The sequence below is a fragment of the Alternaria metachromatica genome (assembly GCF_023757995.1).
Source record: "Alternaria metachromatica strain BMP 0045 chromosome Unknown scaffold_18, whole genome shotgun sequence".
NCBI classification, from domain to species: Eukaryota; Fungi; Ascomycota; class Dothideomycetes; order Pleosporales; family Pleosporaceae; genus Alternaria; species Alternaria metachromatica.
Genome location: NW_026055509.1, coordinates 436625 through 461270, shown reverse-complemented (window position 1 = coordinate 461270; position 24646 = coordinate 436625). Strand labels below are relative to the sequence as shown.

At 54.5% G+C, this 24646-nt stretch overlaps 10 protein-coding genes across 10 annotated transcripts; 6 read left to right on the top strand and 4 right to left on the bottom strand.

Moving 5' to 3' along the window:
- Window positions 1–128: 128 nt before the first annotated feature.
- J4E83_007394 (uncharacterized protein) lies at window positions 129–739 on the bottom strand (the record flags this gene model as incomplete). The annotated part of the gene is made up of 2 exons (XM_049334298.1): window positions 129–443; window positions 560–739. 2 exons carry the CDS (start codon window positions 737–739, stop codon window positions 129–131), a joined length of 495 nt encoding a protein of 164 aa, XP_049186640.1.
- A 628-nt stretch (window positions 740–1367) lies between these two features.
- Window positions 1368–2573, top strand: J4E83_007393 (uncharacterized protein; the record flags this gene model as incomplete). The annotated part of the gene is made up of 3 exons (XM_049334297.1): window positions 1368–1714; window positions 1818–2207; window positions 2255–2573. 3 exons carry the CDS (start codon window positions 1368–1370, stop codon window positions 2571–2573), a joined length of 1056 nt encoding a protein of 351 aa, XP_049186639.1.
- An 836-nt stretch (window positions 2574–3409) lies between these two features.
- J4E83_007392 (uncharacterized protein) lies at window positions 3410–4798 on the top strand (the record flags this gene model as incomplete). Its single annotated transcript, XM_049334296.1, has 4 exons — window positions 3410–3510; window positions 3608–3661; window positions 3716–3983; window positions 4037–4798. 4 exons carry the CDS (start codon window positions 3410–3412, stop codon window positions 4796–4798), a joined length of 1185 nt encoding a protein of 394 aa, XP_049186638.1.
- Window positions 4799–7693: 2895 nt separating this feature from the next.
- Window positions 7694–8071, bottom strand: J4E83_007391 (uncharacterized protein; the record flags this gene model as incomplete). Its single annotated transcript, XM_049334295.1, has 1 exon — window positions 7694–8071. The coding sequence occupies one exon, from the start codon at window positions 8069–8071 to the stop codon at window positions 7694–7696; it is 378 nt and encodes a 125-aa protein (XP_049186637.1).
- A 3065-nt stretch (window positions 8072–11136) lies between these two features.
- J4E83_007390 (uncharacterized protein) lies at window positions 11137–12746 on the top strand (the record flags this gene model as incomplete). The annotated part of the gene is made up of 3 exons (XM_049334294.1): window positions 11137–11550; window positions 11602–12069; window positions 12123–12746. The coding sequence occupies 3 exons, from the start codon at window positions 11137–11139 to the stop codon at window positions 12744–12746; spliced, it is 1506 nt and encodes a 501-aa protein (XP_049186636.1).
- Window positions 12747–14282: 1536 nt separating this feature from the next.
- Window positions 14283–14910, bottom strand: RPL11 (60S ribosomal protein L11; the record flags this gene model as incomplete). Its single annotated transcript, XM_049334293.1, has 3 exons — window positions 14283–14439; window positions 14491–14852; window positions 14908–14910. The coding sequence occupies 3 exons, from the start codon at window positions 14908–14910 to the stop codon at window positions 14283–14285; spliced, it is 522 nt and encodes a 173-aa protein (XP_049186635.1).
- A 276-nt stretch (window positions 14911–15186) lies between these two features.
- J4E83_007388 (uncharacterized protein) lies at window positions 15187–16044 on the top strand (the record flags this gene model as incomplete). Its single annotated transcript, XM_049334292.1, has 4 exons — window positions 15187–15219; window positions 15359–15430; window positions 15483–15888; window positions 15938–16044. The coding sequence occupies 4 exons, from the start codon at window positions 15187–15189 to the stop codon at window positions 16042–16044; spliced, it is 618 nt and encodes a 205-aa protein (XP_049186634.1).
- Window positions 16045–16750: 706 nt separating this feature from the next.
- On the top strand, window positions 16751–17481 carry MPC1 (pyruvate transporter mpc1; the record flags this gene model as incomplete). The annotated part of the gene is made up of 3 exons (XM_049334291.1): window positions 16751–16823; window positions 16970–17042; window positions 17190–17481. 3 exons carry the CDS (start codon window positions 16751–16753, stop codon window positions 17479–17481), a joined length of 438 nt encoding a protein of 145 aa, XP_049186633.1.
- A 149-nt stretch (window positions 17482–17630) lies between these two features.
- J4E83_007386 (uncharacterized protein) lies at window positions 17631–21311 on the bottom strand (the record flags this gene model as incomplete). The annotated part of the gene is made up of 1 exon (XM_049334290.1): window positions 17631–21311. One exon carries the CDS (start codon window positions 21309–21311, stop codon window positions 17631–17633), a length of 3681 nt encoding a protein of 1226 aa, XP_049186632.1.
- A 253-nt stretch (window positions 21312–21564) lies between these two features.
- J4E83_007385 (DNA replication licensing factor MCM7) lies at window positions 21565–24151 on the top strand (the record flags this gene model as incomplete). Its single annotated transcript, XM_049334289.1, has 4 exons — window positions 21565–21613; window positions 21663–22041; window positions 22088–24005; window positions 24062–24151. 4 exons carry the CDS (start codon window positions 21565–21567, stop codon window positions 24149–24151), a joined length of 2436 nt encoding a protein of 811 aa, XP_049186631.1.
- Window positions 24152–24646: the final 495 nt, after the last annotated feature.

The following is a 24646-nucleotide window of genomic DNA, read 5'->3' as shown; positions in this document are numbered from 1 at the left end:
TACTTCCCTAGACGTCCTTCTCCCATTACACCCTTCTACCCTAATTTGATATCACGTACGCCATGGGCAAGCACTTTCGCCCCATAGGTCTCAGCCGACACTGCCGTCCCGCATCAGCCCATGTCTCATCAGAATTGTACAAACAGCGGCGGGAACAAGAAGAGGATGAACTGCACAATTGGCGGGATGGAGCCCAGGATGCCCCTGCACAGCTTCGCCAGTCGCACGCTGCCGTTCTCCTGCTCCGCTTCGTAGTATCCGCAAACGATGCTGCCGATGAGCCAGAGCAACAGCAAGGTCAGCATGATGGCGTACCAGGCGGCGTGCAAATGGTACGGATTGGTGCCCCAAGACTCCCAGAGGCTGCGGAGGTTGTAGTAGATGATGCTGCGCAGTGGGACGCCGTCGTATTGCAGTTTGTAGATTGTTTTCCATTTCGCCAACTGTACAGAGAAGCGAGTCAGCCACCTTGTCGGCAACAAATGAAGGATGCAATGTCTTGGGCGATGCAGAGCGAGCGACGACGCTTTGGCGATGAGCCTCGATGAGCTCGACATACTCTGCCCCTGGCCTTTTCCTCTGCCAACGCACGCTCATACGCTTCTGCCGTCTCGGCTTCTGCCTTCTCGCGCGCCTCGGCCAGAAAGTCTTCGATGTCGAGGATGAGGTATTTGGCGATGACGTCACGCTGCTTCTTGATCAAGGCGTCTTTGGCCGCCAGCTCTTCCGCGACGGGCATTGCGGGGCTGGTAAGCGTGTTGCTCTTGTGTGTGCGATAGTGAAGGCTGTGGAGGGGTTGAAGCGGAAGAGGTAATGCAGCAGACGACCTCTTGTCTGTTTGGGCAAGCTCTGGCAACGGCGTATCTGCTATCTGCTGACGTGGGAGAAAGCGCGAGTGGATTGTTGCTGGGGAAAGTGCATCTGGAAATGCGTCCAGTGCAGGAGCTGCTGCGATGGATGTCCTATGACCACCAGTCACGCCTGCCTCATCTGAGGAATCAATCATGCTCCAATGCACACACTTGGTCCGCTTGCAGGCCTCCTTGCAGACTACCTCGGCGACTGCATGTCAGTGAGCCCCAGCTACATTGTGGTGTCTTAGTATTGTTCATCGCACATGGCTTCTGGTGCTAGAGTAGTAGTTCAGATTCCCGGAAGGGGTACCCTTATTCGCAGGCGGATACGGGTGCCACACCAAGGACCTTGGGCGTATCATCGTGCGACTGGAGGGCTACACAAATGGGAAGCGTGGAAAGGGCGTCTGATGCATGTGCAAATGGCTTGCTATTGTTCTGCGAACACGGTTGAAAAGAGCATGGCAACCGTTGGTTTTCTGCCAAGCAGCGGACATAAGCTCGCACCCCACTATGGCCTTCAACTTCATTCGCGCCTGGCTCGAGACCGTCTTCCTGTCGCCATATCGCCTGCTGCGCGCATTGCTACCTACGAGCGCATATCCCACCAACCCCAAGGCAAAAGGCGTCAGGGAAAGAATGCCGAAATACTACCACGACGACGAGGCATGGGCGGACATTGAGCCACTTCCCCAGGATGACGGCGGCCTGCACCCGCTCGCTGCCATCGCATACACGGAGGAGTACAGCGAGGCCATGGGCTACCTGCGCGCCGTCATGGCAAAGAACGAGTTCAGCGAGCGGGTGCTCGGCCTCACGGAGCACATCATCAGCATGAACCCCGCGCACTACACTGTCTGGTACGTCGTATGCTCGGTCAAGTTGCGGAGTTTCGGAGGAGACACTGCCTACCAGCAGTCGCACAGGGAGCTCTCCAACAACCACCCTGCTAACCCCCCGCAGGCTCTACCGCGCCAAAACCATCTCTGAGATTGGTCGATCACTGAAGGATGAAATCGCATGGCTCAACCCGACTGCACTGAAGCACCTCAAGAACTACCAGATCTGGCACCACCGACACACCATCATCGACGAGCTCGGCTCATGCGAGGGCGAACCAGAGTTCATAAACTCCATGTTGGAATTGGACTCCAAGAACTATCATGTGTGGAGTTACAGGCAATGGCTGGTCAAGCGCTTCGATCTCTTTGACAAGCCCGAAGAGCTCGAGTGGACACACAGCATGATCGAGGAAGATGTGCGCAACAACTCTGCCTGGAACCATCGCTACTACCTAGTCGTTGGCGGTAGAGAGGAGAAGCCAAGCGCAGATCTTGTGAATCGGGAGATAGAGTACGTCTGTTATCGCCCCAAGCTGCTCGACGATACTAACCCCGTAGGTACACCAAAGCAGCCATCCGGAAAGCGCCCCAGAACCAGAGCCCATGGAACTATGTCCTGGGCATCATTCGCGCAGCGGAACTTCCCAAGTCGACCCTCAAGGACTTCGCGGGTGAATTCGCTGATGTGCAGAGGCCAGACGACGTCCACTCAAGCCACGCTCTTGATCTCCTAGCCGACATATATGCGGAAGAAGAGAACAGCAAAGAAAATGCGGAGAAAGCCCTGGAGCTGTTGGCGACAAAGTACGATCCGATCCGAGCAAACTACTGGAACTTTAGGAAAGGCCTCCTCGATCAACCAAAGGTTGCTGCGTAAACCCCATGATTAGTGTAAACTTGAGAAGCATTACAGAGATACCCAACTAGCGTTTTCAACATGGTCTGCGGATCCGCATGATCTGTTCCGACGTCCGCATGCAGTTTTCGTTCTGGGGAAGCCCTGTCTGAAACGTCGATAGCTATCGCAGGAAAGTTGCATCGTGATGGGAGCATGGACGCGTCTTCCACTCATGTGCGAGAGTTTTCCTTTCCGTCGGGGATCGCTCGCGCCAATCCCGCAGCCGTCATGTCATCCTAACATCAGCCTCCCAGCCAACCCCGTCTTCACCGTCTCGCCGAGTTGTTATCGGCTCCGGGCCTTCTGGACTCATCACCCGCATAGACAACTGATGCGCGTCCTCTGATAGGCAAGGCCGCGCCAAGTCCACCACTGTTTGGAGGCGGCAAACCCTGGCAGAAAATGGTCCCGCCGTTGATAACCGCTTCTGGAAATCCAAACCCTGGCCCAAGCTGCTGCGTACCGGTCTCATGCTTGTGTCATTTTGCAGTCGCAGCGTGGTCGCTTGTTCCTTATCGAGAATCTATAGGGTAATTTATGCACTTTATAGGGTAATCGATACAACACATCGTGGATTCGGTGTGCCACAGTGCTGCCTTTACCCCTCTGGCTCCAGGACCTGGACACTAGGGTTGCGGGTGCTTGCGGAGCGATAAGCCATCATGGTAGAGATAAAGGAGTGGCTCTTGTACCCTTAGACTGCGACCAAACAAAGCGTTTCTGAACACCAAACATCAAGCTCTTCGTCTACTTCTCATCATACACTTGCTTCTAATACAATTCTGTGATACCCCAATCCTTTCCCTACTTTCATCATGGCCGTCAAGGAGTGCTACATCGACGAGGCGCCCCAGCAAAACCCATGGGTTCAGACTCCGCTGAGAGAGTCGTACGCGCTGTCTGAAGCAGCGGGATGGTACGGTCACACTCCCTCTCACCTTTACCCCCTCTCCTCACTTTCACGTAACAACATGGCCCCATCTTCAAGAAAAGGGAATTCTAAATCGTAGAAGCAGAATCTTTCTCAAGCTGGAAAATCTCCAACCTTCTGGATCATTCAAGTCACGGTAAGCATCAATTCCTTCAGCTGCTACTCAATAACGTACTGATTCGTCTACCAGAGGAATCGGCAACTACATCCTCCGTCGTCTCGCAGAACTCCCAGAAGGCTCGCGCCCTCACATATTCGCATCCAGCGGTGGCAATGCAGGTCTCGCTGCCGTCCACTCTGCTCGCGCTCTCAACTTACCGTGCACTGTCGTTGTACCCACCGCCACAGCACCTTTGATGGTTGCCAAACTACGAGCAGCGGGCGCGTACGAGGTTATCCAATACGGTGCAGCTTGGAAAGATGCAGACACGTATCTCAAGGAGCATGTAATGCCCTACGTACGGTCCTCTCCAGGTATACAATTTGACTGAGACACTGACGCATCCATCAGGCACAAACTTCGACCATCTACTGCCCACCCTTTGATCACCCAGACATCTGGCAAGGCAACAGCACCTGCATGGACGAGATCGCGGCTCAACTCCCAGGCGAGCCAGACGTACTGATCTGCTCTGTCGGCGGCGGCGGCCTAATCAACGGTATCTGCCAGTCTATGGATAAACACCAAATGAGTAAGACAACCATCCTCGCCATGGAGACTGCTGGCGCCGAGAGTCTCAACGCAGCGCTCCAAGCGAAGGAACTCATCACACTACCCAAGATCACATCACAAGCAACAAGTCTAGGCTGCGCCCGCGTAACAGACGCAACCTTCAAATACGCACAGCGAGGCAACGTTCGAAGCATAGTTCTACCCGACGCAGAAGCAGCAATGGGCTGCTGGCGCCTCGCAGACGACGAGCGCATCATGGTAGAGCTCGCCTGCGGTATCAACGTCGCTCTCTGCTATGATGGACGACTCGAGAAGGCCCTCGGCCGCCCAGTCCGCCCAGAAGACAAGGTCGTCATTGTGCTTTGTGGCGGTAGCAACGTCACGAGCAAGATGTTGTGTGATTGGAGGAACGAGTATGCGTACATTGAAGAAGAGACTGAGGCAAGGAGGCGTAAGAGCGATTCTGCGCTTGGTAGCGAGACACAGAGTGAGACGGGCAGTGTGAAGGATGTCGATATGGGAATGGGCAATGTCCCAAGTGAGTACAGTAAGCCACAGGTGATTGAGGGTATTGAGGTTGGCTGCGTCGAGTGCTCATAGGAGTAACTTCTTTTCCTTTTCCTTTTTCACGAATCTCCTTGCGCTCAGCCTTATATACTGAGGCGCTTCCATGATAGCGTTTAATGGCAAAAACTTCACGTCCAATCTCCATGCTTTCACCCACCATTCATTTTTCGTGGTGCTTGGTGGTGCCTTAGCTGCTGGGCTATGTCTGCTACCTCTGGAGAAGATTTTTTGGCAAGGCACCAGGGCATCACGATGCGTCGTCTCTCTCGTTGCTTTCACTCTTAACATGTTCTGAGTTCACACTGCTACTAGCGTCAGATACTGTCACTGGTCTGACTTGCCTTGCGCGACAAGGCTTTTACAAAAAAGGTAACCTGCTCATGATGTCATAAGGCAAAAGCGAAGGATGTAAGAGGTGAATTGCTTTGTTCAGTCGTCAGGAGCGCTCAGAACAAGGCCTGTATAGTCTAGAGCGCTGTTCTATCTTGTAACGCTTTGTCTTACACGCCCGTACTGTGACTCGAAATACGATGTTTGACTTCATTCAAGAGTATTGTATGCATTGTCGATCTGGTGCGCGCGTATTCTCTCACCCCACATCACGTCTCCGCTACCCTTCTTGCGTAACCACTGCTCACTACCTTATCGACTACGTCCACACCGTAAAATTAGACGTGCCCTCCCGTTAGTCACCGAAAGCGAGGTCATAAACATTCAAAGCTCATTTCGCCATGGCTAACCCGCGAACAGTCATCAATCCATTTACCAAGAATGAACACCGCATGCGACGAAACACGAGGGGTACGAAATGGGTCACAGCTGGCCCTTCGACGGTAATCAAACAGGAACTTGACACTGAGCAGCGGCCAACACAGCCCAACCATTACAAGTTCAGTTTACTCAGCGACTCAAATGACGGGCCCACCGAGACGCGTGTGTCGTCATCGATAAGACACGAGACAAAACCACCATCACTATCTTCAAAGCCTTCTGCAACCAATACGAAGGTATCATACCAGGAAAGCCCTGTAGTAGCACCAAGACTTCTCGACTTCTCGAAGCTTGAACAGACCTGGAAGATGTCAGACTCGGCCGTCCCTCCTCGCTGTTCAGCGTCAACAGTACGGCCTGAGCAAGGAACAAAGCGCATGCGGAAGAACCAGATTTTGGATAAAACATCTGATGCTGATGAAGCTACAATCCGGAAGCAAAAACGTGAACAGAAGCAAGCTGTTTCCGGTCCGACTCATTGGTACCGCACAGCTAAGAACATCTACACTACAGGCCCAAAGGGTGAGGGACAGAAGGTTTGGGAAGCGTACCAGCAGACACTTGGCCATAAGAAAGCTGGTAATGAGCCCTCTGAGATCAAGCCTCCCGAAACAATGGCGAAGGTGAAGATCGAAAGGCGACCGCCTTGTCCTCTTCCACCCCCAACAAGTCCTGATGGAGTTCTCTTCCCACCGCTGCGGCCGCGGACGTCTCATACTAATAACAGTAAAAAAGTAAACATATCCGATAGGCCAGATGCGCGGAGAGATTCTGGCTTCTCGAGCTCAGTGGGTGGACCACCGATAGCCGCTGAAAGAACAGTTGGATCAATAGTTGATGTGAGCAACGCTCACCTTCCCTTCTCAACAATAGACACAGCACCGAAGGTACGAAGAGCTAAAGACGTGCCATTCGTAAATTTCCGGCAGCCCGCTGAGAAAGAAGAGTCCAACGCATGGTGGAAACATTCGCCTTCCAGAGTACCTCAATCTTTGAAGTCCAAGATCTCACGTCCTGTCCCACTAATAGAACCAATCCAAGATACTACAGTCAATGTAACTGTAGAACGTGGTGGAATTGGCGGACCTACAGCTGAACTTCCCCTTCCCATAACCCGCACTGACGTACCCTTCTCCCAGCCGTCTTACGCCCATGAGAAGACTAAAGAGACTAGCCGACCCTCACCTCGAGCTTTTCATCTCCCTGCGTTCCATCTCAGTGCTGCTAAGAGCAAACGCCACGGCCGAGGGAAAGCAAATGTAGATGAGAACGACGACGCTCACTCGACACACTGGCACGACAAGGTCGTAGGACCAACGTTGAAGACTGGTAAGTCGTTGAAGCAAACTGCTATGCAGACTCTAGACAGCGTACACTCAGGGAGAAAGAAGACACTTTCGGGTATCAGCTTTGCGTGCCAGGGTAGGGTAGACGATGGGCTGGACAGGTATCAGGTCAGTGAACAAAACTCGTCAAGCGACGATGAAGAGGATCTGTATCCTGAACCGCTGTTCTATGGTAAGGTGTTAGAAAGAGATAAGAAGTTATCTGAATCTTAATTTAGGGCTTTAAAGGACTAATGAGGCCCTGCTTTGCATCATTTCTTTCATGGAAGGCCGGATGACGCTTTCGTTGTACTATCTTCTATTTATTCATCTTCTGATCATCTCACTGTGGATAGCTTTTGAGCAAGTATTAAGACGTGCTTGTATTTATATCATACTATATTCCTCCTTCACTTGTATCATCTACACTTCTCACACCGAGGCAACCCTTCAACTCGCATCCCCGCGAAAGACCACCACGCAGCCCGGAATTGATAAGACGCGGGTATCCCATTCAAACACCTGAGCATGGCACTATACTACTCGTATGATCACTCCCCTAAAAATCGCAATACTTCCCGACGCAATCGTGACCCTAACACTCTAATCATGGATCTGAATCTTGGCGCCCCCAAGTATTCTCTAGATCAGGGTAGTAATACTGCACATCCCTATCCATTTGCTGGTATTCCGAATCAGTGTTGAGCAGACAGATGTCTTGCGCGTCGTTGAAGCAGTCAACAAAGTCGAGACCGCCGTCGGTAAAGTACGTCCTCGTACTTCGCGCGCTTGGCAAGTGTACTCGCGGCCATAGAGCGACAAACTTTACATGCTATCCATCCTTTGCCTTGTCCAGCGAAACATCGGCATCTACATGTGTTCTGATGCCATTCAACTCCGACAACGCAGCAATGAGATCCTTCTGCGGCCCACCCAGATGCTCCAACACCTTCACTAGATTCTCTGTTTTGGGAATGAGCTTGTTTTGCCCTATCCTGATGAAAGAAGCGAGTGGTTTGAAAGCAGTTGCTGCCATCTCCTCGAGCAGGTAGTGTTGGTGATCCAACGGTGTGGTGGACGAGTTGGACGTATTGACGAAGCTCGAAGTCGAGCCTGCTTCGCTTTCTTCGCTACACGCGATCTGCTGTTTGGCAAGTCGATCGCGATCAACTACCGCATAAGTGATTGTGGCCTTGAGTCCTAGCGGCATTTCTTCGGTGCACACCACCCCATCTGGCTGGCTACACAGGGTCGCTTTGTATTCCGACCCATGCTGTCCAACGAGAAAATTGGATACGTTTGACATGGAACTCGGCTGGATGCGGATCGTGGCAGATGAGTGTGGCCAGAATATCTGAGATAGCACAGAATGATTGTGCAGGATCTGGAGAATGTCATCGGCGTTGAGACCGTCTGGGAGCGGGTATGTGCTTTTGCTGCCTGTTTTGGTAGAATACAAGACTTGCCACTTGTCAGATATCCACTGAATATACCTGCCAGTTGCTGGCGAAGGCACACGTACAAGATGCCATTATACGAGAATTGTCTCCCTGAACTTGATTACTAGCAATGTGTCGCCTCTTCAGTAACGGAGGGGGGATGCTGATGAAGTCAGGCCGTGGGCACCAAGGTAGTAGCGGTCGTGCCTTTGGCTCCGGAGAATGAACGTTGTTTGCAAACCGGGGTGGTGGAGAAGCTTCTAAAGAAATGCTTAAACGGCAACTGCGGCAGCGGCACCTCATACAAGAAAAACACTGAACAGGTCTGCAGGCTACATTAAGCCAAAACACTGCAAAGGTGGTGACCCAGCGCCAATGTAGGCTCCAGGCTGTTCAGTTTTTTCCTAGGTTGGCGTGGCGGAGAAGTTTCGGAAGCAATGCCTGAACGGTAATGACGGCACTGGCCTTGTAGTGTATTCAATAGCCTTGCATCATCACCTCTGTACCAACTCAAGCCCTATGCAAACATCTAGTGATAGTGATATACACGTGTATGACGCAGAAGCTGTTCACACTGCTTGGAAATGGACTAAAGTATGGAGGAGCGTGGGAAGCTTACTTAGGACTGAGTCTCGTATTCCTAGGCAGATGTGGAATGGCGTCGCGTGCTGCAGTCTCTAAATAGTTGCATGCAGAACTAAATGTGAAGGATGCCGGTATCAGATGGCTGTATTGACTACTAGAGTGAGATGTTCTGACATTGCACAGTCTATCCGAGCTGGAGGCGGAGGATTATGGAGTTGCTCGCACAGGCCACGTGCTGCCAGAGTTTTTGGAAGGCTAAAAGAGGGTAAAATAGTTTCGAAACGGGTTGCCTGACCGTTTTGGCCCCGGCTGATCACCCGCCGTGCATCAGGCGGAGAACGGATGGTCCCAGTGTAGTAAATTATGGGCATGGGAACGAGGATATGCATGAGATGGGGTATTATTAGGGTGGTGAAGATGGGAGGCTGGTAAGATTTAGCATGATGGAGGAGGAGTGGCAAATGCAGGCGCCTGCAGGCTGGGACGAGGAACACGATGAAGCGACTGGAGATGGGACAAGTTTTGGGCTGTGTCGATTGCGAAGATTGCAGAGCTTTAGCCCGGGTTTGTACTCGTGATGTTCATGGAAGGGCGTTGGTGTCTTGACTACGAGTGAGCCGAGACCGATAACTGCGAACTTCATCAGCATCGTCTGCATAGTGGGACGGGCCCTGGGGCGTAGGTGATGAGGCACGGGCGGGAACAGGCGCAACTCATGGCAGTGTCCATCCTCCCGTCAACTCACGCGACGGCCCACTGACCAAGACCAACGTGGCCTCATGAGAGATGCGAACGCGCCACTGCTAAGAAGGATGTTTCCCTATTAGCAGCCTGGCGCATCATTGCCATGGTCTCGTACTACCCCACGATGCAGCCATGGACGAAAATAACCGTGCAGCAAGAAACGAAACAAAACTACCTCAAGGCAGCTAGAGGGCCGACGATATCCAGGTAAATATCATGGTCGGAGGCTAGTGAGTCGATCCGAGGGGAATTAGCATGCGTTGTGCCTGGTCGTGCAGCAGACCCTGGGCGCACAATGCAGCAGCGCTCACATCACGACAGCGGCATTGATAGCTGCTTACAGCCAAGGCTTCTTGGATTGATCCAGATGGGCTGCTGATGAAGTGCGAGCGGGCGTGCGGATCCTTTATTCGAGTCGTTGAAGGCGGATCGGAGACACGCAGGTGCCGTGGTGTCGTGCTGCTGTCTTGTCGGGACTCGATGTCGCCCTTGGACTCGACGAGAGGTGGGCCGCTATCAGAGCGGGGCGGCGCCTTCCCTCTCGTCTTGGAGGCTCCTTCCCGCCGCCATTGGTCGTCTGAGTTTGCTGCGCGCTTCCCGCACGCTTAATCCGCCCTAGCGCCCACTCTGCGTGATGCACAGGCCCTGCACCCTTCAACCACTCACCGGCGACAACCACCATGTCGCGTTTTGCAGGCGTCAAACGTCTTGCATTCATTGGACGTCAGCCACTTAATGCCCTGCCGACCGCGACGCCAGCTCGCTGGACAGAGTTCGCTCCCGAGGGCACGAGGCGTGGGCATGGCTTTGTTCCTCGTTTTACCTATACCTCGGACGGCCCTCACAACGTCTGGAGGCGCAAGAGCAGACACGCACAACTGACCCATCCAACGGCCCTGCGAGGAAATCTGCCATTGCCACGCTGACTGACGGCATAAGCACCCTGTCAGATTTGCCCTTAAACCAAGCTCTTCGCGCTGCAGTGTCCAGGTCTGGATGCGCGTCGTTTGCAAATCGTCTATCGACTTCATCCGGGCGTCTATTTCTGGGCCACCACTCCCCTCCTCGCTCTGCGCGCCATTGGCATCCAGCTCGTCTCCCCACCCAGCCTATCAGACGCCCACCTGCAGTACTCCCAGCAGCCTTCCTCTAGGCGCCATACATTTAGAACGTTGTAAGTACCCGCCCGCTTTCCCATCGCAACCTTCTCCACCTGCTACCATCCGTGCTCCCCACTATCCAATCCTCGACCCTTCCCTCCTCGAAGCGCCCTGAGCCTAAAAGCCCAGCGCTTCGCCCATTGCTAGACCTCGTCTTTTCTCCAGCAGGTCTCTTATTGTAATACGTCGTGCGTCTTTTATCATTTGTCTCTCTTATCCTCTTGCGACTGGTCTAAGCTGGCCTGGATTTTGGTCGTCGTCGTCCTGTCTTACATTTCTACCTCTCTCTCCCGTCTCACTACATGAAAGCCTCCAGCTTCCTCGAGTGAACCTTGGATTCTCTTAGAATGGCCGCCAACGATAAGAAGATTACCCAGATCACGATTGAACGACGAAGCTCCAAAGACTCCCTCGACGTCAGGACTCCACGCGCAGCACGCTTCGCCGAAGCAACATCAGTCTACTCGCCGGTTGATCCTCCTCGGTCGCCCATCGAGTACCCAACCAACCACTACAAGCCACAGCCCCAGATCGCAGACACAGGCTTCGGCTACATGCAATCCGTCGAGATGGAGGAAACCGATCGGAGGTACCTTCCTCCACCAACCCCCAAAACCCCACTCAAGAGTGCATTGAAGTCGCCTGGCGCTCCGCCCCGGACGCCGGCCGGCGCAATGTCAATCATGAGCCCTACCTTCCGGGAAGAGCATCAGCTTGAGAAGCGGGAAGCCATGACCGACAAGGAGCAAGCAAAGGATTTGGTAAGTCTTCAGTCAGTCTTTCAGTCACATGCAGTTGCTAATAATGCATAGAAAATCAAGGTTCGCGTTCGACTAGCAAAGATCTTCCTACGGGGCATCAACTTTGCCTGCTCGCTCATCGTCCTTGCCATGGTCGCCAGTGCCTTTGCCATCTTCAACGCCACAAAGAACCTCGCACCAAGGAACAACCTTCCACCATGGGCCGACAACACCAAGGTCTGGCCTCAGATTCTTCTGCTGTCCATCGCCTGCGTCTCCCTCGTCATGTCTATCTTTGTCATCATCGCCTACTGGAGAGGAGGTCACCATCGAGCTGAAAAGGTTGCGGCATACTACACTGTCTTTGCTGTTGGATTCTTCATCTTTAGCATCGTCATGTGGGGTGTTGGTGCAGCCGTATTCAACCAAAGCAAAGCGCAGAACAACAACAAAGACATGTGGGGTTGGTCCTGCGTTGACAACAAGCGACGACATCTCTTCGAGGACGATATCGCCTACGGCCTTGTCTGCCGTCTTCAGGTAAGCACACTCTTCATGGTGGCAACGGAGAATGAATACTAACGCTTCATCAGAACTGGGCTCTCGTTTGCTGCATCATCGAAGTCGTAATCGAAGTTCTAGTCATTGCCATCTACGGCATCGTCTTCTACCGCTTCTGGTCTAAGCGCAAGCTCCGCAAGTCCATGGCCATGCGCGACCGTGCCCGTTCCGATCTCTACCTCGCCCAGCTTCGCTCGCAATCCGCACCCAACACCCCTGGCTTTGGTCCCATGTCTCCCCGCTCCGGCGGCTGGCGCCCACCTCCAGGTCACCCAATGTACGTTGACCCGCACTCTGCCGCTGAGGCTGGCGAGAGCGACAAGGTCCAATACGCCTACGCTCGCGAGATTGCTCAGCCCCAACCATTCACTCTCCAGGCACCGCCTATCAAGGTCACTGGTGCCACACCCAAAATCGAGCAAGATGGCTTCGACTCTGCACCCACACGGACAGGCACCGTATCCCCACCACTGCCATCTCCAGGCTTCCAAGAAAGGAGGAACGAGCACGTTGCTGCTGCGCCGGGTGAACAGCAGTATGCTGCTGTTCCCATCCCCGGTGCTTACACACCGCTAGCATCGCCCTCATACCCACCCCCACAACAGCAACAACCCACAGGCTTTGACTTTGGCTCTTCAGTGACGGGTCAGCGATAAAGCCGTTGAGTTTGCTGCTTGAACGTGGGTTGTACTGTGGATTTAGCGCGCATCGTCACCTCTCCTTTCTCTTCTCAATCAATCTGGAATCTGGTTGCATGGTTTTCGCACAACGATATCAGGAAATGTACATTCTTCCACCCCTTTGAAGCGAGGCTTCGGCCGGGCTTTGTTTTTTCCTTTGTCTGTCTCTCCGTCTATCGCTAATTGGTGTTCTGGGATTGGGAATGTTTTTAAGATACCTTTGAAGTAAGAACGCCTCCTTACTACGCCTCTCGTTGTACATGACATGAGGGATGGGGGGTTGCTGCAGCAGAATGGAGCAGAGTCAGATCTATTGTGATCTTTGAGAATGCCAGATGAAATACAAAGATCTTACCTTTCAAAATTCGCATTTCTGAATGCTTACGTTATGATTGATTAATGTTGTTTTCACACTGCTACGGCCATCTGCGACGCTCAGCGAATTCTTTCGTGGAAAATCGCTGCCAACACGATGCACACAGCGCATGACCATCGAACCACTCTGTCATTCAACCCCAAACACCGCAAAACCACGCCTCACAGTCAACGTCAGCGACTACGCCACGCACACAACCCGAGCGTCTCGCCAAACTACTCCACCGTGACCCACGGCCGCAGGAGAGGTCTACGGGGCGCTCGCAGCCGCCCGGCCTGCTTTTGCCGCAGGCACAGCGCGTGAACTGGTAACTGCGTAATCCGGTGGCTGAGCGTGAGATGAAGTGGACTGACGGGAGAAATGAGGGTGGTCATTGATGGGTGGTCATTGATGTAGACGGGAGTATTATGGCTGATATATATGGTGGTGCTTGTGTTATTTTGACTTCACAGTCTAATGTCCTCTTGGGAGCTATATGCATGTTCCTGAATGAACGGTCCGTGTATATCAAAGAAATTCAGATGTACAACAACAAGGTTTTCGTGAGACCGCGTTGAATGTTCAAGTCATAGCCCCCGTGTGCGCGCCTCTTGCAGGCTTGGGCGACGCGGATGCCCCGCGACGTTCTTGGTGGCGTGGATTCCGTATCGCACCTACTGTATATCCACGCGAGGATAAGCAAGTATGACGGCAGGTTTGGATCGCGTAGTTAGTCGTCCTCAAATCTGCATTACGTGAGATGCGTGTCTAGACGTCTCAACCTTACAGTCATTCACACTTGTCCCGCACAGGCATGTAGATCAAGTGTGATGACATTCGAGTATCTTGGGGTGCTAGTCGATCCTGTCATGTCAGTGCAACAACAGAACAGACACATCACATGCGACGACATCGAGCAGAGATGATCATACAATGGTTATGCGGAACATTCACCCAAGTGAAGCCTCCATTGTGTTTGTGATCGTAGACCCGCTCGTTAGAGACGAGGTCGCTCCATTGATAGGCCGCAAGTTCAATGCTTGCTCTTTTGTAAGATACATTCCAGGACTCCGTAGGACCGAACCCCCCGAGACCGAAAATGCTGGTGATCGTGCAAAATCTTCACTTCGTTCCTTTCCCCCAAACCGACGATACGTTTATCGGACGATACCCTCGAATCGGTTCTTGTACCACTTGACAGTCTCCTGTTGGTTGACCTTGTGGGAGGAGCCGATCTTGCTCTGGCACCGCCTGCGCTTGGCGACGCGCTCACCGGGGCGGGTCATGCAGACGTAGAAGTCCATACCGTAGATACTGCTCGAGTCAGCCAATGTCTCCCTCGCTCAGGATCCAGATTCCACATACCCGATGCTGGGGTCGTACTTGATACCCAAGTCGATGTGCTCGCTGATACCGAAACCGAAGTTGCCAGACTCTGAGAAGTTGCGCTTGCGGAGCTCGTACTCCTTGACCTTGAGACCACGCTCGAGGATCTCCTCGGCCTTGGGGCCACGGACGGTGACGTGGACAGCGATCTTTTCGTTCCTTCGGATACCGAAAGTGCGGACGGTGTAGCGGGCCTTGGAGTAGACGGGGGTTTGACCGGACAGCTGCTCGAGCACCTTGGCGGCACGAGTGAGACGATCACCAGACTCGCCGACGGAGATGTTGAGGACGAGCTTCTGGATGCGGAGCTCCCGCATGGGGTTGGAGGCCTTGGAGTCGGACTGTCATGGCTGTTAGTTTGCGCAGAGCAACTGGCGGTCGAGAATCGGTGCGTACCATGGTGATGACTGCGGAGGTTAGTAGTCGTTGGGTGGGCTGTCGTGTCGCTGGTGTTGGAGTCGCAATTCTCAAGGCATTTTTGAGCGGAGGTGGCTTAAGCGAGCCAAGCCGCGGCGCACGTGCCAGGCTGCCAGAGCTCCGAACTGCAACTTCTATCGCGAACAGCCAGCAGCTCCATACGCCCCGCCTACCGCCAACACCAAGGGGATACTTTCTCAGAACTCTTACCTACCCTTCCCTGCATTTCAAGTCGTCCTCGGACGCGCAATACCAATCATGTCTGGCGCCGCAAACCGACAGGGAAAGATGGTAAGTAAATCCGCCCAGCAGCTCGACTCTTTGACCTGAGAGAAGACGCGCATAGAAACTGACTGACGTCTGGTGATATAGCAAAATCTAGTAAGCGCTCCAGAATCCGCTCATAGTCGCATGCAACTTACAAGTTCAGATCAACTACCGCATGAAAGTTACACTCCAAGATGGTAGACAAATGGTCGGGCAGATGCTCGCATTCGACAAGGTCAGTGTCGCGTACCCTTTCTCTGCCTACTCTGCTAACTCCATCTCCGCAGCACATGAACCTCGTTCTCGCCGACACAGAAGAGTTCCGACGCACACGAAGAAGGGGCAAGGCCGCGCCCGGCGCAACCCAGCAGGTCACCGAGACTGAAGAGCGACGCGCAATTGGACTTACCATCATTCGTGGCGCGCACGTAATCTCATTATCTGTCGACGGACCACCGCCTGCCGACCCTGCCGCGCGACTCGGGAACGCTGGAGGATCAACTACTGCTGCTGCGCTGGCTGCGGGACCTGGTGTTGCGCGTCCAGCTGGACGTGGTCTCCCAGTCGGTCTTACTGGCCCAGCTCCTGGTGTTGGGGGTCCTGGTCCTGGTTTCGGAGGTGGCTTCCCAGGCGCACCTGGAGGCTTTGGTGGCCCGCCTGGCTTCCCAGGTCGTGGCGGACCTGGTGGACCACGTACGTTGCCCAGGATCATAACTTGAGGAAGTTTGCTAACAAGCCATAGCCGGTTTCCCTCCCGCTGGTGGCCCACCTGGATTCGGAGCACCACCAGGCTTCGGAGGACCGCCCGGTTTCCCTGGTCGCGGTGGGCCTGGCTTCGGTGGCAGGTAGACGCAGGACAACGAACGATCATGATAAGATATCACTGGAAAGATTTGGCATTGGACGATCGAACACGGCGCGTGCCTACATCGCACGTCTCAGGAGATACCTAGGAAAAGGACCAGACACACGTCCGACACATCGTCAGGGAGAAGTATCCCTAAGATGCGATGTGGTAGTGATTGCAAAAAGCACCAAAAGGGCAGTATACCAAGTTCGAGAGTGTACGGAAGTTTAGTTAGAGGGGCATCGAGCATACCACCAGGTTAAATGCAGAACAAGAATCAGTCACGTCAATTTGACCATGAGATTAGCTCTAATGACCCAAGTTTGACGGGCCCATATTGAAAGTCTTCGCCATAGTGAGCGACCATGTCAATTGCTTCATCCCCATCCCACACGACACCGGAGAAGAAATAACGTGCAATTCGCCAGCTTTACTCGACCTAGCTGCTTGGGACACAGTCCATCCTATTTATTCCCTCGTATTTCCGGCCAGCATCACCGTGCACGTGATGTCTTTCCCGTTGTCGGAAGGCAGTCTGCGGTTCCCGCACCGGTCCCTGTTGTTCGGCCCCCCAATTATCGCTTGGCACCCAACCTGTCCGTCGTGCGTCCGCAACTCGCAAACTGCGACAAACCGACCCACGAGAGCTTCCACGTCAAGCCGCCCACGCAACTCGGTCCTCGGTTTCCTCCCGGTAAATAAGCCAACATGGCCGCCGCGATCAAAGCCCTCAATGCGAAGATTCGCTCAAACAAGTACACGGATTACTTTTGCTCGACTCGTACGTTTCCCTCGTTCGTCTCTTCGCGGGATTGCGCATTACAAGAGCTTGGGAGGAGGGCGCGATGGAGGATAGATCTGGAGATTTGACAGAGGAGTGATGTGAAAGGGAAGAGAAGAGAGAGTAGTGGGCTAACGCAAAGATAGATTTCTGGGGCCCGGCGAGTAACTTTGGTATCCCGATTGCGGCTATTGCGGACATGAGCAAAGATCCTGAGATGTACGTGCTGCCTCCTCCTCTTCACGACATTACTATGGCCAAACCACTTGAACAATACGCGACGCAACCCGCCCTCTTCCTATCTACACATCCTCGACCTGATTCCACCACACCCCTCCTCATAACATTCAGCTAACCCCACCCTAGCATCTCCGGCCGCATGACCGGCGCCCTCACCCTCTACTCCGGCACATTCATGCGCTACGCCATGGCAGTCACACCAGCCAACTACCTGCTCTTCGGATGCCACGCCATCAACTTCTCCTCGCAACTCGTCCAAGGGTACCGCTACCTCAACTACTGGAACTTTGGCGGCCGGGAAGCCAGCTTGGCAGGAAAGGCGGAACAAGCAAAGGACGGGGCGATGGGCATGGTGGGAAAGGCGGAGCAGAAGCTTGAGAAGGTTGCGGAGGATGTCAAGGGCGTTATTCCGAAATAAAGAAATGGGACGACAGGGAATACCGAGTTGAGAGGGGATGCATGCGTAAGCTTGTGTATGAATGGATATACAAACTTTCCGCAAACCTACTATGATACAACTTTTGTTATGCTGGACCAAGATTTACACCCCTACTATGCACGCTTAGATTACATGAGACTGCTCCTCCCTCCAATCTCCGTTCCACCCTGGCCATTCGGCAAATCTCCATCTCGCCCATCAACAAACTCTCTGTAAATCTTCTCGAGACGCATCCGCTCTTGAGCCGAGATACTGCTACGTCCGCTGGAAAGAGACGACTCAATGTGCTTCCATTGGATCTGCGGATCCTTCCTCTCACCCCCATCTTCTTGTTCTTTAGTCGCCCTGTCCTCGTCTTCTCGCTGCGACGAGCCATCAGAACGCTGGAGCTGCTTCTGCTTCTTGCGAAGAGCTTGTAGAGCCGCGATTTTCTGAGCAATCATGGCGCGCTCGGTGAGTTGGGCGGAAGTGGCTAGGGCAGAGGTAGATGTGGATGAAGGGTCGTCACCGTAGCGGAAGTAGGAGAAATCTGGGATACCCTTCTCTTTACCGTTGCCGCTACCGCTGCTTCCATCTTTCTTGTGATCGATCTTCGAGGGGTCGACGTCTCCGAGCACGTCGTGGATGGCTTCCAGTTGGGCGTTGTATACCACAGCTTGGAGATCGGCGCCGGAGTAGCCTTCTGTTCGCATCGCTATTTCGCGGAGATTCTCGCCTTCTTGTCCGTCGCCTAGGAGGTTGGGTGCGAGGTGCAGTTTGCGTGTTACGGCGCGTAGGATGTCGATGCGTTCCTCTACGTCTGGCATATCACATAGAAGGGATTTGTCGAGACGACCGGGACGGAGGAGCGCAGGATCGATCAGATCGGGTCGCGACGTAGCAGCTAAGACGTAGACACCTGAAAGACCTTCCGCTCCGTCCATCTGGGTGAGAAGTTGGTTGACGACACGGTCTGTTACACCCGTTGAGTCATGCCCACGTTTCGGTGCAATACTGTCGAATTCATCGAAGAACAGAACGCAAGGTCGCGCTGCTTCTGCGCGTTCGAAGAGATCGCGGACAGACTTTTCAGAGGCACCAATGTACTTGTTGAGGATTTCCGGTCCTTTGACTGAGATGAAGTTTAGGCCGCACTCGCCTGCTACGGCGGATGCGAGGAGAGTCTTGCCGCAACCTGGGTAGCCGTACAGGAGTAGACCTGATCGGAGACGTAGTGGGCATTTTGCGAAGATGGGTGCGTAGGTTGTAGGGTATTGAAGGGTCTCTAGGAGAACCTGTCGTGTTGTATGCAGACCGCCGATGGAATCCCATTTCGTGGTGGAGGATTGAAGAGTGACATTTCGCAGGGAAGCGGGCGTGAAGCCGGAGAGAGCTTGTGTGTAGTCGTCCCGTGTAAGAGAAACAGTAGGGGCGGTTGATGTAACTGAACGAATCAATGCCTCGTTACGGGCACGCGATGTAAGTAGCACAAGATCGCCAGGCATGTAGCCGTCTGTCTGGCCAGCGAGGTCGAGGAAGTCAATGGAGGTGTCGATGGTGAAGGCGTAATCCTCAGAGGGTTGTTGTGGTATGCTATCAGTGCTAGGGTGACTGCGGTGAGCGGTACTGGGTCGACTGGTAGATGGAGATGGCGGGAAAGCATGGCCATTGGGCTCCTTCGACTGCTCTGTTTTGGCGTCCTTGAAAGCAAGCATCTCAAGGACCTTCCTTCTACCGTCTTTGTTGGGCGCTTTGAGACTGACAATCTCGCGGACAATGTGTCCGCCAACGATAACGTTGTTCAGCGCCTCTTTACCTTGCGCAGTTGCTAGCAAGACTACACCAGAGTCCATGGAGCAGTATTGCCTGACGATGTTGATCAGGCACTCGCTGACATGTCGACTCCGTCCGTTCTCGTTGCCAACTTGGAGTTCAGTCTCTACAGGGCAAAGCTTGTCCAAGTCGTCAAGAATGACTACTGCATTCCCACCGCCTCTTGCGCCCCATGAGGCCGAAGCGAACAATCTGTTCAGAGTCTCCTTGATAGTCGCGACTCGCGTCTCATCCGTTACAAGTTTGCGGCAGGGAAAATAGATGGTGTTGAATAGATACTCGGTCCGCAGCTGATGGGCGAGCAGTTGAGCGCATTGCGACTTTCCTGCTCCAAGGCCACCTGTGAGTAAGACGGAAGAGTTGTGCGTCAGGTGTGATCGTAGTTGCTGAATGAGAGGGTCTATGCCGACCAGGTTCGCAGGCGTCTGCGGTAGCGGTTCACCTTGCTGCCAGCCCTTGGCCCAGCTTGTTGGCGTTGGCACCTCTTGGCCTAGCTCAAGTGGTGGCTTCCTCTCCGGGAAGAGCACCCATGAGACTCCGGCTGTCGATGATGGCGGCTCAAACCTTACAATGCCTCCTTGCCAACCAAGCTCGGAGTCCTTCACCGGAGGCAGGATCATTCCGTCTGTAAGTGGCCCGTCCAGGAGTCCGTTTTTTTTTCCGTATGTTGTCTTGATCTTCTGTATGGCATTTTCTTGGTCCTGCTTGGACTCACCGCCAAACTTCAACGACGCATTGACCTGTGATGCAATGGTGGAAAAGGGGATGATCTTGACAGACTTGACGACAGGTTCCCTTGATTCTTTCGTACCTTGCGGTTTCATGGCCGGCGGCTTGGGCGTCTGAGCTGGAGCACCTTCGATCCGGACGAGACCGCCCACAAAGTTCTCGAAGCCCAGAACTTTGCAGAGATCGGTTGAAAGTGCCACATGTCGACTATCCGGCGCGTCCTCCCATGCTATGATCTTGGCAACCACGCGCGTTGCGGGCTTCTCCTGCTCCTGCTCTTTGGACATATCCACGGGCTCCTGTAGCCCGGCGGGCTTGATGATTGACACGGAGACCCAGTTGGCGCCTCTGAGAGCCTTGGTGAGGAGTACGTCCTTGTCTACCCACACCTTCAGGCCCTCGGCGTCTGCGTCCTCTTCCTCGTCAAACCACTCTTGGGCCACACTGCGATCAACTCCACGCAGGAAGATGACGCCTTTGCTCGCGGCATCCTCGCGACCGCTGCGCCGCCGGACTGTGCTTGCTGTGCTCTTTCCGCTCTTCCTCGACGCAGCGCCTACACTTCTGCTTTCGCGCGTCGAGCTCCTTTCCTTCTGCCGTGTCTTGGGCGCAACGATGACCTCGGCGTCGGGCGAGATCTTGACGAAGAGTGAGGTGTTGGGCGGCGCAGGAGCGATGGACGTGACGGTGATGTTCGCCGTAGTCGTGGGAGACAGGTGGAGCGTGAGAGGGTGCGGTGACTGGGCCTGGGGGTTCGGGAGCGCGCGTATCTGAGAGAGGAAGTTCAGCTCCAAGAACTGGGCGTGCAGCTCTATCATCTCCCAATCAACAGGGGTCAATGGCTCGATGTTGATGGTATGCGCCTGTGGAGGGTCCAGATGCAGCAGTATGCCCACCTTCTGGCCCTCTTGGAGCCCGATCAACCTGGCGAAGGTGGCATCCACCTCTACTGCTGGCAGGTCCTGTTGGCTGACTGCCGGGCTGCCTCTCAGGCCATCTCGTCCGACGACAGGCGCGATGCGGCGCTTGCTCTGCATGCCCGTCCATCCTACAAAGACCGACTTGGGCGCGGCGTTCCTGTTGTCCGACGCACCCGGTGGGGGAGGCTGGCGGTACGTGAGCTCGACGACGACATTCTGGGCGACGGTGTTGGCGTTGACGAGCACGGAGACGAGCGAGGACGGGAGGTTGACCAGGCAATTCTTCAACGACTGCTGCAGGGCAACTTCGGCCTGGACAGCATTGCCGGCGGGCTTCTTGGGCGGCATGGCGGCGAGGGTGGAGGAGTGAATGGCGGTGCTGCTGGCGGTGTCGCATGCCGCCTACCTCGAGCTCTCCACGCGGGCCGAGGTCGAGGTGCAGGGCGGCGGCGGTGCCCCAAAGCGGTGCTAGTCGCCGGGCGTGGGAACGCGGGTCGACGCGCCTCAGAGCTGCAACGCGACCAGCCCCAATTTTGCTACCGCGCATCCCTCCCCGCTGCATCAACCCTCGACGACGACCCCGACACCCACCCCAGACACCATGGCGCTCCTTACCACGAGTGCGCCCGTCAACTACGACGAGCAGGAGGGTGTGTGTGCACGCGCAAAACACTGAAACCCCCAGCTAACACCCGCCAGCCGCCTTTGTTGACTTCCTCAAAAACTACAAATCAGCCTCGACCGACGCGGCCGACCAGCTCCAGGGCCTGAACATCAGCGGCAATGGCGACGAGGAGTACGACATGGTGGACGACTCGGACGACCCTGCGCCCAACGGAGCCCAGTCCCGCGCCAAGTCGAAGCTCAAGTACATGGACCAACTCCAAGACGTAGCGAACCGCGTGCGCGACGAGATCCAGATAGACCTCAACGACGTGGAGGCCTATGAGAAGGCGACCTCAGACGACGAGCACAACTACCGGCTGGTCGAGTCCATCGAGCGCAATGCACACCACTACATCGAGATCTTCTCGCGCGCAGTCGACAAGTGCCTGCCCGCACCCACCAGAGAACTAGAGTACGGCCCCGTGACATCCTGCCCAGACAGAGACTAACAGCACCAGCTTCAAGGACGATGTCCTGGACGTGATCATGACGCAGCGCTCGAAGCGCAACGAGAGACAGCAGGAGATGCAGGGAGTCGACGACAACGCACAGGCTGCGCCCGAGACCATGTTTCCTCCTGCCTTGACGAGACGATACACGCTCAACTTCAGGCCCAGGATACCGTCTGGTTCCAGCAGCCAGCGCAGCATGAAGGCGCTGGCTGTCCGCAACGTGCGAGGAGAGCACCTGGGCCATCTCATCACAGTCCGTGGTATTGCGACCAGAGTGTCGGACGTCAAGCCTGCTGTGCAGGTCAACGCCTACTCTTGCGATCGCTGCGGAAGTGAAGTTTTCCAGCCCGTGACCACCAAGCAGTTCACCCCGCTCGTCGAGTGCCCGTCCGACGACTGCAAGAGCAACAAGACCAAGGGCCAGCTCTTCCTTTCTACGCGCGCCTCCAAGTTCCTGCCTTTCCAAGAAGTCAAGATTCAGGAGATGGCGGACCAAGTACCCGTGGGTCATATTCCCCGGCAATTAACCATCCACTGCCACGGCGCGCTTGTCAGGCAGATCAACCCCGGAGATGTCATCGATTGTGCTGGTATCTTCCTCCCCACGCCCTACACTGGATTCAAGGCCATCCGGGCTGGTCTCCTTACCGACACATACCTCGAAGCACAATATGTCATGCAACACAAGAAGGCCTACGACGACATTGTGCTTGCTCAACCAACTCTCCGCAGGATGAACGAGCTTGAGAGGACTGGCCAGCTGTACGAGTACCTATCGCGATCCATCGCACCTGAGATCTTCGGTCACGTCGATGTCAAGAAGGCTCTTCTGCTCCAGCTCATTGGCGGTGTCACAAAGGAGGTCGGCGACGGCATGCGCATCCGTGGTGACATCAACGTCTGCTTGATGGGTGACCCCGGTGTGGCCAAATCCCAATTGCTCAAGTACATTACCAAAGTAGCACCTCGTGGTGTCTACACTACTGGTCGTGGTAGCAGTGGTGTTGGTCTCACCGCCGCCGTCATGCGCGACCCAGTCACCGATGAAATGGTGCTTGAGGGAGGAGCTCTCGTCTTGGCTGATAACGGCATGTGCTGTATTGACGAGTTTGACAAAATGGACGACAGCGACCGAACGGCGATCCACGAAGTCATGGAACAGCAAACCATCTCCATCAGCAAGGCTGGTATTACAACCACTCTGAATGCCCGCACATCAATCCTTGCAGCCGCCAACCCATTGTACGGCCGCTACAACCCTCGTCTCTCGCCGATTGAGAACATCAACCTCCCTGCTGCGCTTCTCTCACGTTTCGACGTCCTGTTCCTCATCCTTGATACCCCTGCGCGAGACTCTGATGAAGAGCTGGCACGTCACGTCACCCACGTGCACATGCATAACGCTCACCCTGAAGCGCCTGGCGGCATCATCTTCAGCCCGGCCGAAGTACGACAATGGGTTGCTCGCGCGCGATCATACCGACCAACTGTGCCAAAGGAGGTTTCGGATTACATGGTTGGTGCCTACGTGCGCATGCGTCAACAGCAAAAGCGCGACGACGGCAACAAGAAGGCCTTTACCCACACCTCACCGCGTACGCTGCTTGGTGTACTCCGTCTTGCGCAGGCTCTGGCACGTCTGCGGTTCGCCGAACAAGTCATCTCGGAAGATGTAGACGAAGCTCTCCGCCTTACCGAAGTCAGCAAGGCCAGTTTGTACGCCGATGAGAACCGTGGGATTGATCACACTCCAAGCAGTAAAATCTACCACCTCATCAAGTCCATGGAGGCGAGCGGTGCTGCTGCTGTCGGTGATGGCACCAGGGGTGAGCTCGATCTTCGCAGAGTCAGGGAAAGAGTCCTGGCCAAGGGCTTCACAGCCGATCAGTTCGAGCAGGCCATTGACGAGTACTCCATGCTTGACGTAAGTACCGTCGCCAAACGTTTGATTTTATGCACGATGCTAACGCTTTCTGACAGGTCTGGCAAACAACCGGAGAGGGCACAAGGCTTGTGTTCATCGAGGCTGGTCTGGAAGATGAGGATATGGACGCCGATAACGACTTCTAAAGCATGGGAGGGAAGCGACGGCAGAGGATGTAGATGTATCTGGTTACGGCGTACCACGGCGTTGGATATCCGAACGACGCTTAGCGCGCGTCTATTTTGCTTGCAGCAGCTTCGCATAGAAATTCCAATGAAGCAACGATGTACAAATTCGTCTTCCACGGCCGCCCGCCGAGTGTCGCGTGAGGTCGTGGGTGGCTGTCACATGCCAAGGCAGCCGTCTGCAGGCAAGCATCATGGGGGGTGGTGAACCCTCGCGGGGTCGCTTCCGAAAAGTGGGAAAACTCACGTTTCCCAGCCCTGTTTCACTGTGCGATCTCTCACAGCCACTCGCAGTTCCTCTGATTACTTATGTGGTGAGAATTCGCTTCGAGTCTCGTCCACGGTCTTACCTTCTTAAAGAGGTTACCTCCAACTGCGAATCTCGCGACGCGGCAGAAACCAGCCAGATAAGCTTGCGCCGGCTCTCCTCTCCTCTCACTGTGATTTCTCGATCAA